General features: G+C 44.5%; 3 protein-coding genes across 4 annotated transcripts; 1 reads left to right on the top strand and 2 right to left on the bottom strand.

The window, feature by feature from the left end:
- Positions 1–6: 6 nt before the first annotated feature.
- f2 (coagulation factor II (thrombin)) lies at positions 7–7,862 on the bottom strand. Its single transcript, XM_041966633.1, has 15 exons — positions 7,790–7,862; positions 6,960–7,040; positions 6,350–6,429; positions 6,212–6,236; positions 5,431–5,496; positions 5,207–5,315; positions 4,460–4,596; positions 3,785–4,078; positions 3,535–3,651; positions 2,916–3,042; positions 1,570–1,737; positions 1,308–1,481; positions 1,016–1,194; positions 584–654; positions 7–159 (listed from the first exon to the last, which is right to left on the bottom strand). The coding sequence occupies exons 1-15, from the start codon at positions 7,860–7,862 to the stop codon at positions 7–9; spliced, it is 1,854 nt and encodes a 617-aa protein (XP_041822567.1).
- A 1,160-nt stretch (positions 7,863–9,022) lies between these two features.
- On the top strand, positions 9,023–16,349 carry fbxo3 (F-box protein 3). Of its 2 annotated transcripts, none has more exons than XM_041966637.1 (12): positions 9,023–9,329; positions 10,752–10,841; positions 11,472–11,635; positions 11,809–11,923; positions 12,005–12,209; positions 12,743–12,788; positions 13,068–13,152; positions 13,428–13,550; positions 13,627–13,742; positions 13,829–13,936; positions 14,021–14,103; positions 14,256–16,349. In XM_041966637.1, the coding sequence occupies exons 1-12, from the start codon at positions 9,238–9,240 to the stop codon at positions 14,397–14,399; spliced, it is 1,371 nt and encodes a 456-aa protein (XP_041822571.1). In that variant the 5' UTR covers positions 9,023–9,237; the 3' UTR covers positions 14,400–16,349. The 2 variants fall into 2 exon arrangements, with proteins under 2 accessions (XP_041822571.1, XP_041822570.1); XM_041966636.1 differs by having other exon boundaries at positions 9,026–9,329; positions 14,253–16,348.
- LOC121627663 (protein glass-like) lies at positions 15,623–18,702 on the bottom strand. Its single transcript, XM_041966689.1, has 3 exons — positions 18,270–18,702; positions 17,586–17,833; positions 15,623–15,679 (listed from the first exon to the last, which is right to left on the bottom strand). Exons 1-3 carry the CDS (start codon positions 18,574–18,576, stop codon positions 15,623–15,625), a joined length of 612 nt encoding a protein of 203 aa, XP_041822623.1. The 5' UTR covers positions 18,577–18,702.

The following is an 18,702-nucleotide window of genomic DNA, read 5'->3' as shown; positions in this document are numbered from 1 at the left end:
ACGTGTCTAATCGTCGTCTCCTCCTGCCTTGTCAATAACCTTCCTCATCCACCTGCCCATCCTGAACAGGTGAGTGTAGAAGCCGTACTTTCCGTCCCGGTCGCAGCCTTCGCCCCACGACACGATGCCGATCTGGTACCAGCGGTTCTCTGCCGGGTACTGCACAGAAACACAAATCAGTATCCACGATGATTTACTGCTTTTCTTTGTTGTAATGTGACAATAGGAAGATATTTATATCATATTTATCATTATATATGATTTATAATCAACTGTTACATCAGGCATTAGACCAGACCAATTACTGGGGAAATTATGGACAGGTTCATTATAACCGTCAGTTGCAGCCTCAGACATTTTAAAATCTTAAAGTCCAGTTTTTGTCCACAGTTTTCTCATATAAAGACATTTCACATTATTCCAGCTGTGTTTTTCCATGTTGTCATTCATCATGTGTTTGTACAGCAGCCACCACTCGTGTGCCCACAGGAGGAGTTTTAGTTCTCAACTAATACATCAATTCACACTAATAAAACAGGTGCTATCGCTTCATTCTTCTGTCTGTCAGTAAGACGATTCTCACCTTCATCACAAACGGTCCACCGCTGTCTCCCTCACAGGCGTCTCCACGTTTAGAATCTTCTGGTTTATAACCTGCAACAAACAGGCGGTATTGACCAGAAACTGAAGCAGTTTGGTTTGGAGACGAGAGAATCAGCAGCTCGTAGAAGTGGCACTGGCAGGTGTAATGTTTACCATGTTCACCATCTTTGATCAGCACATATACATCTCACCACTGACTGATGGGAGTGTCATTAGTTCTGCAGATGTTATAAATCTAAAGTATAGTTTTAACCTCATGGTGGCGCCAGAGGAAAAGTCAGTGGGATTCAGCCTCTGAGGACCATGAAGATCAGTCATGGAGATACTTCAGTCTGGACCAACATGTTGATTGCGTGGCTGAAACTGAATCTTAAAACAACAAATCAAATAAATGTGGAAACAGAAACGTTACCAGCACAGAACATGTTGTCCGTGATCTTGACTGATGTGGAGCTGCGGCAGGTGTCCTGATCCACGATTGGTAGATGGATCTGCTGGAGGACTGCGGGTAGATTTCTCGCTGCTGGGTTCCAGGTTTCCTTCAGGTTCCCCCAACCGGTCACTCGACCCTTGAAGCCTTCGGTCATGAGCCTGTTGGAGAAGAGCTGCCGTCAGACGACTAACATTCAGAAACAAATCTGCTTCGTGGAGGGTTTATACAGGTTTAACAGCGGACAGAGACGGTGTTGGTGGGTTGGTCTTACATCCTGGTGACCTTCCTGGTGGGCAGGCACACGGGGTGGATCTGATCGGTGAATGTGACTGGCCGTCTCATGTGCAACAGAGCGATGTCACGGTTCAGATTTTCCCTCCAGTTATACTTCGGGTGGACGATGATTTGATCGATGGCGACGATCTTCTCCGTGGTGCGTTCAAACCTGGAAAGTTGTGCAAATGTTCTCATCAGTCTTGTTCTAACCTAAGAAATGGTGTCATCCATTAAATCACACGGACAGGAAGTCTCACTTGGCCCTGTCGTGTTTTCCCAGGCGGACCAGTATGTCGTTGGTGGTGAAGTTCTTGTTCCAGGGCGGATAAAGGATGCAGTGAGCTGCAGTGAGGATCCATTCATCACTGATCAGACTGGCTCCACACAGCAGCTCCTGTGGGCTGCGTTTATACAGCATCACTTGCCTGCAACCGACAACACCATCAGTTAACACCGAGTGGAACAGCACATTACGGTGTTCATCCAAACAAGTTCAGACTTTTGTCCTGAAGATGCTTTCATGCTTTACTTTAGCAGTAAATATAATTCTACTAATCATCCTTTAAGCACTTGTAACATAGTGAAATAAATAGCTTAGTTAAATTCATGTTAAACTTGGGACTGCCAGCCATTGCTCTACTGTGTGTTTTATTTTGTTAATGTGAAGTCTCTGTATTTTATTTTGGTAAGGTGAAATCTCACCGGAAATGCTATAACGGGTGCATTGTGGGGGATCCATAGCAGAATGGCAATCCCACAAAGCGGGTAAATTGTACTCTGGTCCAGTAATACGTAAATTAATGAATAAAAGTAACTTAATTCTTATGTAATGTGTAAAAAATAATAGGAAGTTTATTGTTGATATTAACTATAAAAAATGAGAAGAATAGAACATGTGGTTACATCGCTCATTTACTTTAAAATCGATCGTAAAATACAGTGAGGAAGCGGGAAGCATGTTAGCTAGTTGCTAAGTAACCGGAAGTACCAGAGATCGCTCGTCACTAATCCAGAACTTTGCTTTCTAGTTGAATGGAAAGTTAACCAACTCCCTGCTGAGCTGTGGCTGTGTTTATTTCCTGTTGTCTCAGGTATGTTTAACTGTTGAGTGTTGTAAACTATGTAGTTTGCTAGTTAAAGCTGGCAGGTAATGTTTATGCTGCCAGTGTTATAGCTAGTTCTCACCACAGGGTGGCAGTAAAACTTATGTTACGGTGTTACACTAGTAAAATGGAACTTTGGAATTGCGCAAAAGGTTAATAATGAAATTATTGTTTATGGTAGCTCATTATTACATACAACAACAACTATATTTTTTTACACCTTTGTCTGTAAAAACTATATATCACTATATGATCACAATATAGCAGAATGGCAATCCCACAAAGCGGTTGAATGGAAATTGACCAACTACCTGCTGAGCTGTGGCTGTATTTATTTCCTTTTTTCTCACAATAAATTGTGACCGCTCCAACGAGTGGACTCCTGTGCAGTGTTTGGGTAATAGCGGCAGCCGAGGAGCCAGGAAGTTACACATTGTTACCGGAGATGTCGATAAAATGTGGTTACCTTAGTGACATCTTATTGTTCAAAGTGTGGTTACCATGGTGCTGAGGCCACATCGGCGTCATCGCCCAGAACAATGCGTTGGCCCCGGTACGACTCCAACAGCTCCTCCTCCTTCGTGTCCATTTTGTTCTGCTTTTCAAACAGGGGGCGCACTCCACACACTGTGACACAACCAGCAAACCAATCAATAAACCAGTCAGCCAGTCAATAAACCAGTCAATCGGCCATTCAAACCAGCCAGTCAACCAGTGAATACACCAGTCAATAAACCACTCAATCAGCCAGTTAACCAGCTAGTAAACCAGTCAGTAAAGCAATCAACCAGACTGTAAACCAGTTAATCAGCCAGTCAATGCACATGTCAGTGATTTGGTCAATCAGTCAGTCAACCAGTGACGTTGTCACATCAGTGAATGGTTGTGTGATGCTCAGAGAGGTGCAGTATCTCCACTCAGTCAGTCAAACAGGATGTGAACCAGTTCACCTGTCTGACCAGTCAGGCTGGGAGGTCGTCAGTCACTGATCAATCACTCAGGTGACACATAGCACCAGTTCATCACTCAGCCAGGCTACTAACCCGTTAGCTACATTACCTGCTTAGTGACTGCTCATTATCAGCCAATCAGGTGCTCACTGATGGAACGATGACTCACCACTCTCTCCTTGTCCGAAGGTGCGAGGATTGAAGAACTGTTTCCTGGTGGGCCCAAGGACGGAACGCTCCCTGCCCTCCGTCTCTGTCGTCAACTCTTGACCAAGCAACGGGTCCTCTGGGAGACAGGTGGAGAGACAGACAGATGGACAGGTGGAGAGACAGACAGGCAGGTGAGGGGTCCCTAATCAGCAGGGTGATATTCTGCAGCAGTACTAGTACTTCTAGTGATTTGTACTCATAGTATTTACCACACAGTTCCAGGTCACAGTAGTCGACCGTCACGTTTCCAGAAATCTCCACGTAGCACCAGGGGCCCTCGGGGTCGTTGTCAGGGTTACGGCACTTGTTGCCCTGCAGAATGACCTCGGGGATGAACTCCTTGTCCTTGCTCAGGGCCTGTGCCTCCGGCGACGACCACTGCAAACAGGTGTGGCCTCCCAGACTGACGGCCAGGTCGCCAACATAGTCAATGCCATAATTTTGTAGACAGATGCCAGATTTGATTTGTTCAGGGGTCACAGTGGGCGGGACGAAGGGCTCACCTGGACAGAGAAAGAGTGTATTAAACTCTTCACGATCATCGTGTACGTCTTTTTAATTCCAAACTACAAGTTTTCATCAGAACCTGAACGCTGAACTTAAACATGGAACCCCAGATCGGTTCTGTCCATCACAAGCTCGAGCAAAATTCATGAAAACAAGACGTGTGTGCAGCGTCTGCTCAGCTTTACAGCACTATTCCCTCCAGGGTCGGAGACTGAAAACTGTCAGTCAGACCCCCTTTACCCAGCGACTGACCAGGTGAGCAGAGGAGTTGAAAAGGCAGGTTTGAACTTCTTTTTTTTAGAATATTCAGTGTTGCAGTTGTAGTATTAAGCTAGCATTGAGCGAGTACTACGCTAGTAGTGCCAGCAGATACTTGCCACATTTGGGGACCCTGCAGGCCTCTTTCTGGACTGTCGGGTCTTTGGTGAAACACCAGGGTCCCCCTGGACGGTTGTCAGGGTTTCGACAGAAGTTCTCGTGCAGGATGCTGCCTGGCTCTGAAGCATTAAACTCCCTGCACACGGACAGGTGAGTTCACAGACAGGTGAGTTCACGGACAGGTGAGTTCACGGACAGGTGAGTTCACAGACAATCATTTAGTGTCAAAAGGTCGATCAGTCTCATACTTAATTCATTGCTGAATTACTTGATGTGTTGTGGCTAATCATAGTTTGTGCATTAGTGTAGGTATTTGTGGTGGGTCAACCGGTTTAATTAACGGGCTCCATTGATTCGTTAATTAGTTCACTTGTTTGTGAACTAATCGTGTCAGCTCGTCAGTTAACTTGTTTTAGTTCACAGGCTTCACATCCTCGTTAGGTAGTAATGAGCTCATTAGCTTTTCTTTTTATTTTAATTACGTCATTGTTCATTATTCCTTGTTAGTTTCCTGTTAATTAGGTCTTAGTTTGCTTGTTAATCAATTGTTTTGTTATTAATCACTTTGTTTACGATTATCACGATTATCAGTTTATTCATTTGGGAGTTAGTCAGCTTGTTTTTACCATCATTAAATCTGCTGTTCATTCATCTGTTACTTTATTTTTAGTTACTTTGACAGTTAGTAGTTTGGTTAGCTGGTTAGCTGGCTGGTTAGCTGGCTGGTTAGCTGGCTGATTAGTTACCTTATTATGGGATGTGGGAAGCTGTGCCTCCAGTATTGACATTGTCTCCCTGATTCTGTGATGTTGATGTTTCCTTCATAGTTCACTCCTGTACCAGAAATACACTGACCTGAAAACACACACGCACACGCACACACACACACACACACACACACACACACTCTGTCAGTGTATATGTACATTTTATAAAATTAACTTTTCCACATTAGTTTATTTTTATTTACCTTCTATGCACTGTCTGACAATGTTGATGTTGTCTTGTGTTCTTATCATCTCAGTTCCTTTACAGTCTGAAAGACAGACAGACAGACAGACAGACAGGCAGTCAGACAGGCAGGCAGACAGACAGACAGACAGTCAGACAGACAGGCAGTCAGACAGGCAGGCAGACAGACAGACAGACAGTCAGTCAGGCAGTCAGACAGACAGGCAGACAGACAGACAGGCAGTCAGACAGACAGACAGCAGTCAGTCAGACAGGCAGGCAGTCAGGCAGACAGACAGACAGACAGACAGGCAGTCAGACAGACAGGCAGTTGGATGTTTGTGTACGTGTGATCTGTTCTGGACTTTGTTCATGTTTGCTAACATCTAATTTAACTTTACTTCACAAACAAACTCCTGAAATGAAACTCTTCTTCTCTGCTTTTATTTCAGGCTGCAAAACGTTTGCATGCGATCAGAAGTAAAGCAAAACGAGAAGTCTAATTAATTAAACTTAGAATTGAATGGTATGATGACGTTTGTATATAAATAAGACTGCAGCACGGAATAATTCAGAATAAAAATGTGACTGGATTATGATTATCGATGAATTAATGTGTTCGTTACTTAAATGTTGGCAAAGCTGGTAAACATGGAGCTCGTTTCAATGGCTTCCTGTACTTCCAGGTACTTTAATCCATATAATACATCATTTATATACAAACACATTTTACTGTGACTGAATGTTTCTTTATGACTTGAACTGACTGAAGGACTGTGTGGTGGAGCAGTCGGACTTACCCAGGTACTTCGCCCAGAAGTCCTCCTGAAGAGGGGAGAGTTTCTGGTTAGACTGTAAACTCAGCAGTACTACTAGTACTGTAATTAATAGTACTGTTAGACGACAGTGACGTGAATGAAATCAAAGTGGACTCGTACTGTTTTGTCCGTCTGTTCGAACACCTCTCTGGCTTCTTCATGGTCGCAGATTTCCTCCACACACTCTCTCTCCAGGTTCCCTGGTACGAAACAGTACACATGAAAAATCATAATACACATACTGCGATATTATACTTCAAAATGTACTCTGCCGCAGGTAAAAGTCCTGCATTTAAAAGGTTTCAAAAGTAAAACTTCTCCCGATGCAAAAGGCTCGTTTCATCTGTTCAGTGAAGCAGCTCGTTTCATCACTTTCTATCCGGCTGGGTACTTTAACAACACATCAGCAAATATTAGCTCAAATCTTCTATAAATAATCAGAATTATTAGAGTTATTATAGCTTTAAAATATAGTGAAGTAAAAAGTATATTTTTACCTCTGAAATTAAGTGGAATCGAAATATAAAGTAGCAAAAATGGAAATGTCAAGTAAAGTACATGTAACCTCAAAATTGTACTAAAGTGCAGTACTTCAGTTAATGTACTTAGTTACTGTTGGGGTCACATGATTAACATAAGGGTTAATGAATGAATGAATTACAGGATCAGTTTTCTTGCAGCCAAACAGGAGCTGCCATTGTAAAACAGATTAATGAAGTACACGAGTTACCTGGTTTCACCTCCTCAAACAGCTGATTGGCCCGGCGGTTCCTGACCAGCACCTGCGAGGCCTGGTGACCGTCGAGGAAAACTACAGACAGACAGAAAATCTAAATGAAGTTCACATGACATTAGATTAGAGATTAAAGTTTTTAGGTGGAGTACAGACACGTCTGATCAGCAGTGGTACAAGTATTCAGATCCTTTACATTAAAATACGATACGACTAAAAGTCCTGCAATGAGTCAACGTACACAAGTATTATCAGCAAAAAGTGCTTAAATGTACTTAAAGTACTGAAAGTTAAAGTACTCTTGATTTTTAAAGAGGCCCCTGCGACTGATACACTGTTGTAGTATTTTAATGTTGAACTACTTTAAATACAGGTAGTTTAATCTGTAACAATGCAGCATATTTATATATTTGAAAAGTAGCTATCTGATAAATGTACTGCAGTAAAAGTACTCTGAAGTGAGGTGGAGCTCCAGTATCAATTAGCAGAGAATGGAAATACTCAAAGTACAAACCTGTACTGAAGTACTGAACTGGAGTCAGTTTGGAAAGTGGTTTTAAGAGAAGAGAAGAGAAGGAAGTGCAGTAACATTTAGTAACAGTTTAAATATTTATTGGCTGCCGGGCCATCCAGCACAGTAAGATGCATGTATTTGTACATGATTTTAATATAGATTATTAGGATTATTACCACTTTGCACTAGAAGTCACTGCTACTCTACAACTACAGCGTCCTAACTCACAGTATTACGACCAATGTAGTTCTTTTTGTCATACTTTGAGAGTACAAAAACTACTACAGCTACTTTAAAAAGCGGGTGGAGGTACCGTGGTCCGCCAGGCAGCCGTGCAGCAGGAACAGCAGCAGAACAGCAGCTGGTCTCAGTGTTGGTTCCACCATGATCCAGACCTGCAAACAGAACCAAATCCAGCAGAGTCCCTCTTCAGTCTGTCGCTCTGTCCCAGTCTGTCAGTCAGTCTGTGTGTGTGTCTGTGTGGGTGGGGGAGTATTGACTGGGGGGTCAAAGTGTGAGTTGGACCGATGAGTCGATTTAATGTGAATCTTCGACATGTTTACTTTGACTTAACCAGTACACGTACATGTACACAACATGTACCACCACTAAGTACTGTAGTAGGATAGTAATGGTGGTTAAAAAAAAGTGGTAATAATCATGATAATGTGTAATATATGCAGTTTAAAGTGCTTTACCACCGAATACACCTTAAAAACCTGCCTGTAACGTCTCATATTATGACAATCTGCCCTCCAGGTGTTTTTCACTGACGTGACTTTACCTGACGGCGGCGCCAGAGCAAACGATAAATTGTTTCAGCAGTTTCCAGGCACAGCCGTCAGCGTGACCTCTGCAGTGACTGTATGAACTTTTGTTCCGCACAAAGACGTCACCTGAGTAAACTGCTGAGGTCAGAGGTCAGTCACCTCACCTTTAAAACTGCACAAACTAAACACAGTGACAGCACGATGGGAATGAAAACAGGAGATCAAAAAGAAATCTAGAGATTAACACACCTGCTGAAGACAGACTGGATCTCCGCTGATTCAGTTCATCTGACTCAGCAGTCGTCACAGCAAATATTTACTCTCAGATACTGAGGGGAAAGTCTTTCACCACAGTTTGGTCACATAGTACGAGACTCATCCACTCTGCCTGCAGCCTGACGTCTAAACAGAGCTGCATGAAGTGCTCACACCTCATGCTGCAGTCAAAGTACCACAGTGTAGAAATACTCTGTTATGAGTAAAAGTCCTGCATTCAAAATGAGAGTGAGAGTTAATATAATACAGCACACATGTATATTTTATATAGTTACTGCTGCAGATGTTCAGGTTACAGAGAGCTAACGCTGCCCTCTGGTGGTCAGTTTACTGATAATCTGCTCTTCATTAGATCCAAACATCACTCATACCTGCCTCTATCATTTCTTGGCAAATGTACTAAAGGTCATGCAAAGTGATTGGAAGAGAAACTATTTAGAAAAAAAATGTTTAATCTCATTCATCTATTTTCATATCGGTGTACCTTTTTACTGTAGCCTTGGTGTTGTTTAGTTTTGTAAATTTATTTGTATTGCATTGTTCCTTCGAGAATTTGTTTCGGTTCAAATAGTTGTTGATGTTAAAAAGTCACCCGAATTGTGGGTCAAAGTTGAGTTACAACAGTTCACCTGGTTACTGAGGGTGGCGGTGATGCCCCGAACGTTGGTTAGCAGCCACCATTAAAAAGACGCACGAAGAAGAAGTGTTGGGAACAATGGCAGCTTCCATGGAGTTGCGGATGGATCACCTCCCCTCAGACCCGCTGCTGCACATTTTATCCTTCCTGGGCTTCAGAGACCTGATCCAGTATGTATCTGACAGCCGACCCCTCCAGAGCACACGGCAGAGAGTGACAGTAAACGGTGTTGTTTTTTTAAAAAATGAAGTAAACAAGGTGCAGAATGCGAGCAGGCTAGCGGCTGCTGCTTAGCTACCAGGCGGCTAACAACAACATGAAGAAACCCCAGCGGTGACAGTGAGCAGAGCCGAAGCTGCTCTGTGACACGGGGCAACAAAAGATACCTGAAGAAATAAATGTGCTGAAGGAAAATTAATGGAAAAGGAGTAACTGTCAGGGTATACGCTAAAGCTAATGTCAAAAGAGCGACTGCTTAAATACCGTTCATTCCAGTAGCTTGTCCTAATATCTGTAGCTAGCTGTTGATTTTGTGCTAACTTTTAATAGAGTGGTCGAAATATGTTCTATTAGTCGAGTCTAAGAAGTATAAATACGATTTACAGCTAAACGGTAGCTGTCATGTAGCACCGAGCTAGCATGGCGACTTCGATGCGATAACGATCTTGTGTATAGTACGAGTTAGCAGTTAGCAGCTGCTAACTTTGTTTACATGTCTTAGCTTGTTCGATTCACGATTAATCGCTGATTTTCATCTTCTGTCAGTGGGTGTAATTTAGCTGGAGGAAGTTTTCAGATACTTTATTAAACTAAATTAAGTTCTCAAGTTTTCTCAGTTTCATGTAGTTGAAGCATCAGCAGTTGAAGTATTGAAGTGTTGTCAGCTTCATGTAGTTCAAGTGTGAGTCCTAAAGAGTCACTAGATCACCTAATCTGAGGGTCGTCAGGTGATTAATGGGAGAATGAGGAAAAAACAAAACCTGTTTTCAGTTTCTGGGTTTTATTCTTACATCTCTGATCTTTTATCGGAATATTGAAGAATGTATTATTTAGGTATTGAAATGAATGATCAAAACATGACAAGAGACAACTGCAATTTATTTTATATAAGGAACACAACAGGACGCAGCTTATATATGTTGTATGTGATAAACTTGTTTCTTTATGGAAAATCTGTAAAGTAACTAAAGCTGTCAGACAAATGGTGTGCAGTAAAAAGTACAGTATTCCTCTCTGTAGTGGAGTACTCCAAATTGTACTCAAGTAAAGTACTGGAGTAAATGTACTAATTACTACTTTCCATGACTAACTATGATCTTATTCTACTCTGTGATCTAGTTATGATTTTCAAATGTCCAAAATTGCTGATTGATTTTCTGTCGACCGACTTGTCGATTAATTTCGTGAATGAGGGATTGATCCATAGACACAGCTGTTTCGTCCATAAAACGTCAGAAACGTGAGAAATGTGCATCATAATCTCCCAGAATTAAAGGTGACGTCTTCAAATGCCTTGACCTAACCTCAGTGTGTTTGTTACACGAGGAACTAAAACCTGGACCTGTGTCTCTGTCCCCCTTTGCTGTCTCCAGTTGTAGTTTTGTCAGCAGGAGGTTGAATGACTTGTCCAAACACAACCCGCTGTGGAAAACCCTCTGCTCCAAACACTGGCTGCTGACAGAGTGAGTTCCTCTGCTTGGTTTTGTTTGTCTTCTCTCTTTCTCTGTGAGACTCTGAGCTGGAATGTGCTTACCTTAGCTTAGCTTAGCATAAAGACTGGAAGCAGGGGGAAACAGTTAGCCTGTCTAAACCGTCTTAAGCTCCCTCATGAACATGTTGTATCTCGTTTGTTTGATCTGTAACCAAACGAAATGTTTGAGGGGGAGTTACGTGCTCGAGCAAGTTCTTGTTAAAGAGTATGTTTTTTTGTTTATTCAGTTTATTTCTCAGGGACAGCAGACATTACTCATTATTACTGTAAATATGACAGAATTAGCCAACAGGCGAGTTTTCATCTGTACTTCCCGGACAGGTGTGAAGTTAAAATCAGTAGGAAACATGAAAACATTTATTTACTCCCAAACTTTACTTTTGACTTTTTACTATTTTTGTTGCAAAGAATCTCAGGTTTGAAACCAGGCCTTATGTGCTTGAAAATATAAACAGGTTCATCAGGTTCAACAACAACAATGGTGGACTGGTTAGTTTACGTTTGGTTAGAGACCGTGTGACAGAAAGGTGTCAAATAACTAGAAGTAAGTAATTAGCTGCTCTGTGTGTGTGTGCGTGCGTGCGTGCGTGTGTGTGTTCAGTGTGGACCGGCTGCAGAGTGGTGTGTCCTGGTACTCTCTGTTCAAACAGTACTACAGGGACCTGGGCCGCTACATCCAGTACTACCCGGTCCTGAAGAGAGCCTGGGAGCAGCTGAAGGACTTCCTGCAGCAGAGGTGTCCTCGCATGATCGCATCGCTCAAAGGTGACGGCCAACAGTTGTAGTAACAGATCACTGCTGACACCTGCTGGTGGGGATGAATTAAAGTCATGTGTGATCATGTACTGCAGCCAAAGGACAAACAATATCCATCTAACAGCTGTTGTGATTCTGAATCATCATGAAGAGTTCAACAAGATGTTTGTTTTGCTCGTCAGAGGGCGCCACAGAGGTGGAGCTTAATGACATCGAGGCTCAGATTAGCTGCAGACTCCCAGACGACTACCGCTGCTCGTACCGCATCCACAACGGACAGAAGCTGGTGATCCCCGGGTCGGTATCCGTCTGACAGAGTCCCCCTTACTCTGGTCGGCTCTCTGTCTAACCACCGCCTGTCTGTCTGTCTGCCCTCAGGCTGATGGGCAGCATGTCCCTGTCCAACCACTACCGGTCGGAGGTCCTGCTGGACGTGGAGACGGCGGCCGGAGGTTTCCAGCAGAGGAAGGGGATGAGACGCTGCCTCCCGCTCACCTTCTGCTTCCACACTGGACTCAGCCAGTACATGGCCCTGGAGCCGGCGGAGGGACGCAGGATGTTCGAGAGCTTCTACCCCTGCCCCGTCAGTCACCTTCCTGCTTGTCTCGCCTTTCAAAATAAATGTCATAACAGGCTTAAAAGAGGGAAAAAAATCTTGAAAAGTTGAAACCAAAACATGAAAGTTAAAGTTCCTTCAGAGCAGAATGACCTAAAAGATGTTTGTGGGCTCAGCCGCGAGCACAACGTGACCTTTAAGTTCACTTTGACCTAAAAGTTTAAAGATGGAGGAAGACAAACGTGTTAAATCTTGTCTTACCGTCCCAGCTGGTTTTCCATCATTCCTCCACACTTCCTAAAACAGGCTCTAAGAAGGTTTGAATTTAACACGGTGAGCAGTAACACATCACGGCTGATGCTCTTCAGGATCCCATCACACCAGATCTGATGAACATTTCTGTGGATCGAGTTGTGGCCACACATGATTCTGTCCCTTTGAGTCCTGCAGAGGTTATTTCAGAAGTGAACACCAGCAGTTTTTAGCGTGTGTGCGTGTAGCGCGAACAAAGCGGAGTGTGAAACGTGTTCACGAACGCGTCGACTGTTTTTGTGTTTCAGGATCAGACGGCTCAGGATCCTTCAGCCATCGACATGTTCATCACAGGTCTGTTCATTCATCTCCTCTGTGAGGAGGCCTGAGAATCCTCCTGTTTTTAAGCTTTCTTCACTATCAGAGTGAAGCAGTGACAGTTGTCTGTTCGTCCACAGTGCATACAGGCGTACAGTGCAAACGAGCTGCTAACAGCTGAGACAAATATACTTAAAATCAGAAACTAAGTGATGACGACGTTATACTTCCTGTTTACATCCCCCAAACAGACATACATAATGATTACAATCAGATTATTATGTCAGACTCCTGCCACGTTTTCTCTGTGTTCAGGTTCCTGTTTCTTAGAGTGGTTCACGACCTACGTCCACAACGTCGTCACAGGAGAGTATCCAATCATCAGAGACCAGATCTTCAGGTGAGAACGGTTCGTTTTACAGAGGAGAACACTGCAGTCACTTAACAGTTATTTACATTTATGGATAACCTGAACTAACATCAAATCATTTCCGTGAAATGTCTGATCTGAAATATCGAGCAAAACGCTTCACGTTCAGCTCGTGGACAAAGAGGAATTAGTTTTTCTCTCTCGGACGTTATGAAACATTACAAATTCTACAATAAATGATGAAACTGACGAGAGTTGGTGGTTTGAAAATCTACCTGTTCATCATTGTGCACTTGTGTCTGCAGGTATGTGCATGATAAGGGTTGCGTGGCGACCACTGGTGACATCACCGTCTCTGTTTCTACCTCCTTCCTGCCAGAGCTTTCCTCCGTCCATCCACCGCACTTCTTCTTCACCTACCGCATCAGGTACCTGTCTGTCTGTCTGTCTGTCTGTCTGCACACTACACGTCACCTCTGCGGTTTAATGAATGTGTGTCCTCAGAATAGAGATGTCGAGCAGCGCCTCGCCCGAAGCTGCCTGTCAGCTCGACAGCCGCTACTGGAAAATCACCACGTCCGACGGCAACGTGGAGGAAGTCCAGGGACCCGGCGTGGTTGGTACGCTGCTCGCATCACATGACCAGCTGCACAGCTCCACTGAGATATTACCTGCTCAATGTTTGTCTGTGTCTGTGTCTGTGCAGGAGAGTTTCCAGTCATGACGCCTGGAAAAGTCCATGAATACGCCAGCTGCACCACCTTCTCCACGCCGTCAGAGTACATGGAGGGTCACTACACCTTCCACAGACTGGGTAACTTCTGGACTGTCTGAGCAGCTTTTCTTTCGCTGTGCAGCAGTTGTGATTCTTTAACTCTTGTTGTTGTTTCTCTTGCAGCCAATAAAGAGGAAGTTTTCCACGTGGCCATCCCTCGCTTCCACATGGTCTGCCCTCCGTTCAGAGAGCCGGTGGTTCGAACGGTAAAGTGAGCCTTTTGTTTTCGACACAAACCTCTGCTGTGGCGCCGCTGTGCGTCTCAGATTTAAAGAGTTCAAGCAGCTTGCTGTCGTTGTCCTACGCGATGAAACCTGTTTCTCACGGCGAATGTTCCCGACTGACACCTCTCCAGCAGAAGGCATCGACCAGCTACGCGCCCCGCTTCGACGACCACGACGACGACGGCGAGTACTGCGACGGAGACGGCGACGACTTCGGCGACCTGAGAGGAATCAACATGGCCGCCTTGGAGGGAGCGTGGTGCCCTCGACACATCTGACCTCCGACCCCGGTCCCCGACGCCCCCGCTGCAGCGCTGTCAAGGAGGCCGGACGGACTGTCAGTCATTCAGGTCTGACTGATGACGCTGAAACCTCCTCGATGGCCTGAGTGATTGACAGACAGCAGGGGATTCTGGGACAGGAAGTACCAACCAGAGCCATACACGGGACAGAATCACGTCGACTTCCAGCTGTGTATCAAACAAATAAGATAATGTGAAAGAAGTTTTATAGAAAAGATGTTTTTCTTGTTTAAACCTTTTTGTTAGATATGAAACTGTCTGATGAGCTCAGACAACCACGGGACGCCGTTTTCTTCTAACGACTCAGCGACTCAGCAGGGACGCAGAACGGCCGTCGCCGGTTTCTGACTGCAGATGTAGAAAAAGGCAAATGTGAGACTTTTGGGCCAGTCGGGAGCGAGCCAGTAAAATGTTCTGTCTCTGGTCGATCTGCAGAGGTTCCTCTGTCGGAATGCTGGAGGCTCTTAAAATGACCTTTTCCACCGCAGGAACCCGACACCTGGACTCCACCCGAACCACCTGTGTGTGAGCTCATGAATCAACACAAGCTGGACCGTCTTTGTCCCACACTTTTACAGTTTGAGCCTGATTTTGTCGTCCTCAAACTGTCCAGCTGCCGAAATCCAGATGAGAGAAGACTTGAAGAGTGTTTTCGCCCCGGGTTTTGCCTTCCAGGCTGCACGCAGCTTGTGTTGGCTGCATCTATGCTAACGGCTAGTCCTTTGATCCAGGCTGAAATATTTGGACAAATATTGGGTGAAATGTGGTTCAGACATTCATGTCAGTGACAGGATTCATCCAGCTGTTTGTGGTGATCCTTCTCTTGTAGCCCCCCCATCAGGTCAAAATGTCTCCAGTACTTTGGTTTATGACCAAATATCTGCAAAACTGTCGCCTCCTGCAGGTCCTGGGTCTGTGAGCACAGATTATGACCTTACCTATGATGACGAATCAGGACATTATATTTGTACTGACTCGAGTGTATTTTTTTAGGACGAGCAACAGTCCATGAGTGATGTGTTAAAGTTAAAAATGCCCAGTGAGGATGGAGAGAAGTGACCACGCCCAGTTTTTACCATTTCACAGCTTCGAAATGAGTCATCTTTTGTTGTAGAGCATCTTTGGCCTCAGTTCAGCCTCTCAGAGCTGCTAGCGTGACTGGAGACTCCCCTTAACATCCGTCACATCTGCTCAGCCAATCACGATCGCCGGCTGCTGAAGCGCTGGCTTGAGATCAGCGGGGACGACGGCTGTTCCTGCAGTGGAAAAGGGTTTAATCACGGTGGCGTTCTTCAGTAACTACAAATCATGTATTCTCTGGGTTCCTGCAGCTCTTTTCAGTGAGTGTGATGGTCCAGGAGGTTTTTAACGAGGCCAGAAGAAGAAGAGGAGGAAGAGGAGGCTGCTGAAGTGTTTCATGTTTTGTGCTTCACGGTGTTTTCTTCTTCTGTTCATCACATAAAGCAGATTTTCCTCCTTCTCTGTGTGCTGGACCACGTGTGGCTCTCTGCTGTGATTGGTGGGTTTGTTTTGTATGTTTTGGTTAAATAAATAACAAATATTCATTGCTGCAGATTGGCTGTTTGCTGTCATGTGACCACGCTGTTGGTGTCGTCACTGCAGGAATCAGGTAAAAACACACACTCACACTTTACTGATGTGAAGCTGTGACGAAGGTTCAAGACGATCAGCAGATAAACCTGCAATCTGCCACGGTGGAAAGTAACTAAGTACATTTACTCAAGTACTACACTTCAGTACAATTCTGTACTTGAGTATTTCCCTTTTCTATGACTTTATACTTCTACTCCACATCTCAGATGTTCTTTTTACTGCACTACATTCATTTTAAAGTTTTAGTTTGAATACAAATCAACTGATAAATTATGATGTGTTATTAAAGTACCCAGCAGTGAGAAAAGAAGTTAAAATGATGAATGAACACATTAATGCATCAATAATTCTATTTCAAGAATAAAAGACAGGATTCTGAAATGGGCCACTCTGCATAATGAGTACTTCTATTTTTGGTACTTATAAGTATATAATGATACTAATACTTTTGTACTAAGATCTGAGCACGCCTGAGACCACAGAAAAACTTCTTTACAAACACAGAATGAATCAAATGAAAACTCACATCAGTATCGTTATATGGAAAACATGCAGCTCTGAGGCTCCGTGATCCGGCAGTTTGTTTCCTGTGTTTTCATAAAACCTGAATTAGTTGTCTGACAAATACTTGACAAGTGTTTAAATCTATGATTGAAACAATTCAGACATTTGTTCTGCTGCAGTTGTAATTCGACTGAAGGGACGCTGCTGACTGTAGTAAACTTTTTCTACCAGCAGGTGTCGCCACTGAGCACCTGAGCCTGTTTCCAGCACAAACGGCCTCAAAGCCTCAAAAATACATAACACCTGAAAACACCTTTCAAACCTGAGTTTCTTCTCTGCAACACTAAAATAATCAGCAAGTCCAGCTCACTTGTAAAATAATGACAGAAAATATCAGAGGAAGAAGTTTCCAAAAAGACGTTTATTCACCATTCAGTCAGGCTGGATCTTGTTTTGGCTCATTGTGTTTGACGTCACAGTGACCTGTGCTGCCAGATCGGTTTGATGTTTTCCAGCCCAATAATTGATCAAAATCTGCCCAAACTGATGAAAAAATTCATCCAAATATTGTCACCAATAAACAATACAAATGAATTCATAAACAGCAGCTACAGTATTGTAGTATTGGTTCATCAACATTTTTCAATATGACACAATAAAACTCATTGCAAACAGTTCAGACAGAGTGTGATCACCTGCTGATGCCTCTGACAGAAACTCACCTGAAAACAGCACAAAGACGATATATTTAATGTTTGACTGAAGTCACATCAAAGTGATGAAGGATCATAATTCCTGAATGTAACTGATGAAGTTCTGAATGTGTTTAAAAACCAGGCCAAGCTCACCTGCACTGAGCAGTCACATGTCAACAAACAGAGTCCTTCCTCCCTCTCCACCCTGTCACTCATCATCATCATCCTCCTCCTCTGCCTCCTCCTTTATCACCCTCCCCGTTCTTTTCCTCGCCCCTCTCCTCTCCTTCCTCTCCTCTCCCTCCTCCTCCTCGTTCTCCTCCTCCTCGGCCTCCACTCCCACTCCCACTCCCACTCCCACTCCTCCCGCCTCCGCCTCCCCCTCCTCCCGGGCGTTGCAGCGGCTGCAGTGCCTCCTGAAGCCGCCCAGGAAGTGAGACCTGAAGCAGCAGAAGGGGCAGGCGTAGCGTCCGGGCCGATGAGCCGCTCTGACGTGCTGCTGCAGCCGGCTGGGCAGGAAGAAGGAGCGTTTGCAGTCTTTGCAGCTGTAGGGACGCTCCACGTCGTGGCTGCGCACCACGTGACTGATGGCAAAACCTGCAAGGACGCGCACAGGGAGAGGTGAGCCCACAGGTGGAGGAAACAGCTGTATCTGTAAGAAGGTGGTGCTCATAGACAGAAGAGCGCTAAACAATAACTTTAGTATTTACTGCAAGATTTTCACACAAAATGTAAAGTTTATAAAATGTTTTGTTATCAATTAACATTTAATTCAAGTAGAGCTGAAAGGTTTAGTCGATTAATCAGTTTGTCGATTGATAGAAAATGAACTATTTTAATAAGTTTTGACGTCGTTTTATATGTAAAAACATTTCATGATTTGCTGAAATCTCCCGCCCAGCTGTCAGCAGGCGAGCTGTATGTGGGTAATGTGGGTGCCAGGTGTGTGGGGCTGACAAACGTTGTGGAATTAAAAGTATGAATAAGAACTAATTAAACCTGACAGTGTTGTAAATCCAAACCAGCTCGCTACCTTTCAGTTTGGTCTTCCAGCCACAGATCAGACAGAAGAAGCGGTTGGAGCTGAAGCCGACCACTTTGGCCGTGGCCTCCATCTCCTCCTTCAGCAGCTCCCCGCTCAGCCCGGCCACCACCTCCTCCTCCTCCGCCCCGCTGCTCTGCGTCTGTTTGGGGGTGGCGGCGGCGGCGTCCCGTCTGATGGCCTGGGTGGCGTACGATTTGGGGATGTTGTGTTTGCGCACCACGTGGTTGATCCCCAGACCTTTCAGCTTGTTCTTCCAGCCGCAGATCAGGCAGCGGTAACCGGCGCCGTCGAACATCAGCACGCCGTCCTCTCCTTCGCCTTCTGCTTTAACTGACGCCGCCCTCTGGGGGGCGCTGTCTTCATCATGTCCCTCTCCCCCTTCCTCCTCAGCCTCGCTGCTCCTCTTTCTTTTCCGAGTGTC

Source organism: Chelmon rostratus, chromosome 24 (genome assembly GCF_017976325.1).
Source record: "Chelmon rostratus isolate fCheRos1 chromosome 24, fCheRos1.pri, whole genome shotgun sequence".
Classification (NCBI taxonomy): domain Eukaryota; kingdom Metazoa; phylum Chordata; class Actinopteri; order Chaetodontiformes; family Chaetodontidae; genus Chelmon; species Chelmon rostratus.
Note: the sequence above shows the minus strand (reverse complement) of the source record. Positions and strands in the feature narration are given on the sequence as shown.

Bases quoted from the DNA above. Each gene is read 5' to 3' on its own strand.
- f2 (XM_041966633.1), bottom strand. From the start codon at position 7,862: ATGGTGGAACCAACACTGAGACCAGCTGCTGTTCTGCTGCTGTTCCTG. The intron at 7,041-7,789 runs GTACCTCCACCC...GTCTGTCTGTAG, and splicing joins CGGCTGCCTGGCGGACCACG to TTTTCCTCGACGGTCACCAG. The intron at 3,652-3,784 runs GTAAATACTATG...CCTGTCTCCCAG, and splicing joins CTGTGACCTGGAACTGTGTG to AGGACCCGTTGCTTGGTCAA.
- LOC121627663 (XM_041966689.1), bottom strand. From the start codon at position 18,576: ATGTTCGACGGCGCCGGTTACCGCTGCCTGATCTGCGGCTGGAAGAAC. The intron at 17,834-18,269 runs GTAGCGAGCTGG...GCGTCCTTGCAG, and splicing joins CTGGAAGACCAAACTGAAAG to GTTTTGCCATCAGTCACGTG. The intron at 15,680-17,585 runs GTGGGAGTGGGA...TTTCCACTGCAG, and splicing joins CGGGAGGAGTGGGAGTGGGA to GAACAGCCGTCGTCCCCGCT.
- fbxo3 (XM_041966636.1), top strand. From the start codon at position 9,238: ATGGCAGCTTCCATGGAGTTGCGGATGGATCACCTCCCCTCAGACCCG. The intron at 13,551-13,626 runs GTACCTGTCTGT...GTGTGTCCTCAG, and splicing joins TTCTTCACCTACCGCATCAG to AATAGAGATGTCGAGCAGCG. The intron at 14,104-14,252 runs GTAAAGTGAGCC...ACACCTCTCCAG, and splicing joins GAGAGCCGGTGGTTCGAACG to CAGAAGGCATCGACCAGCTA.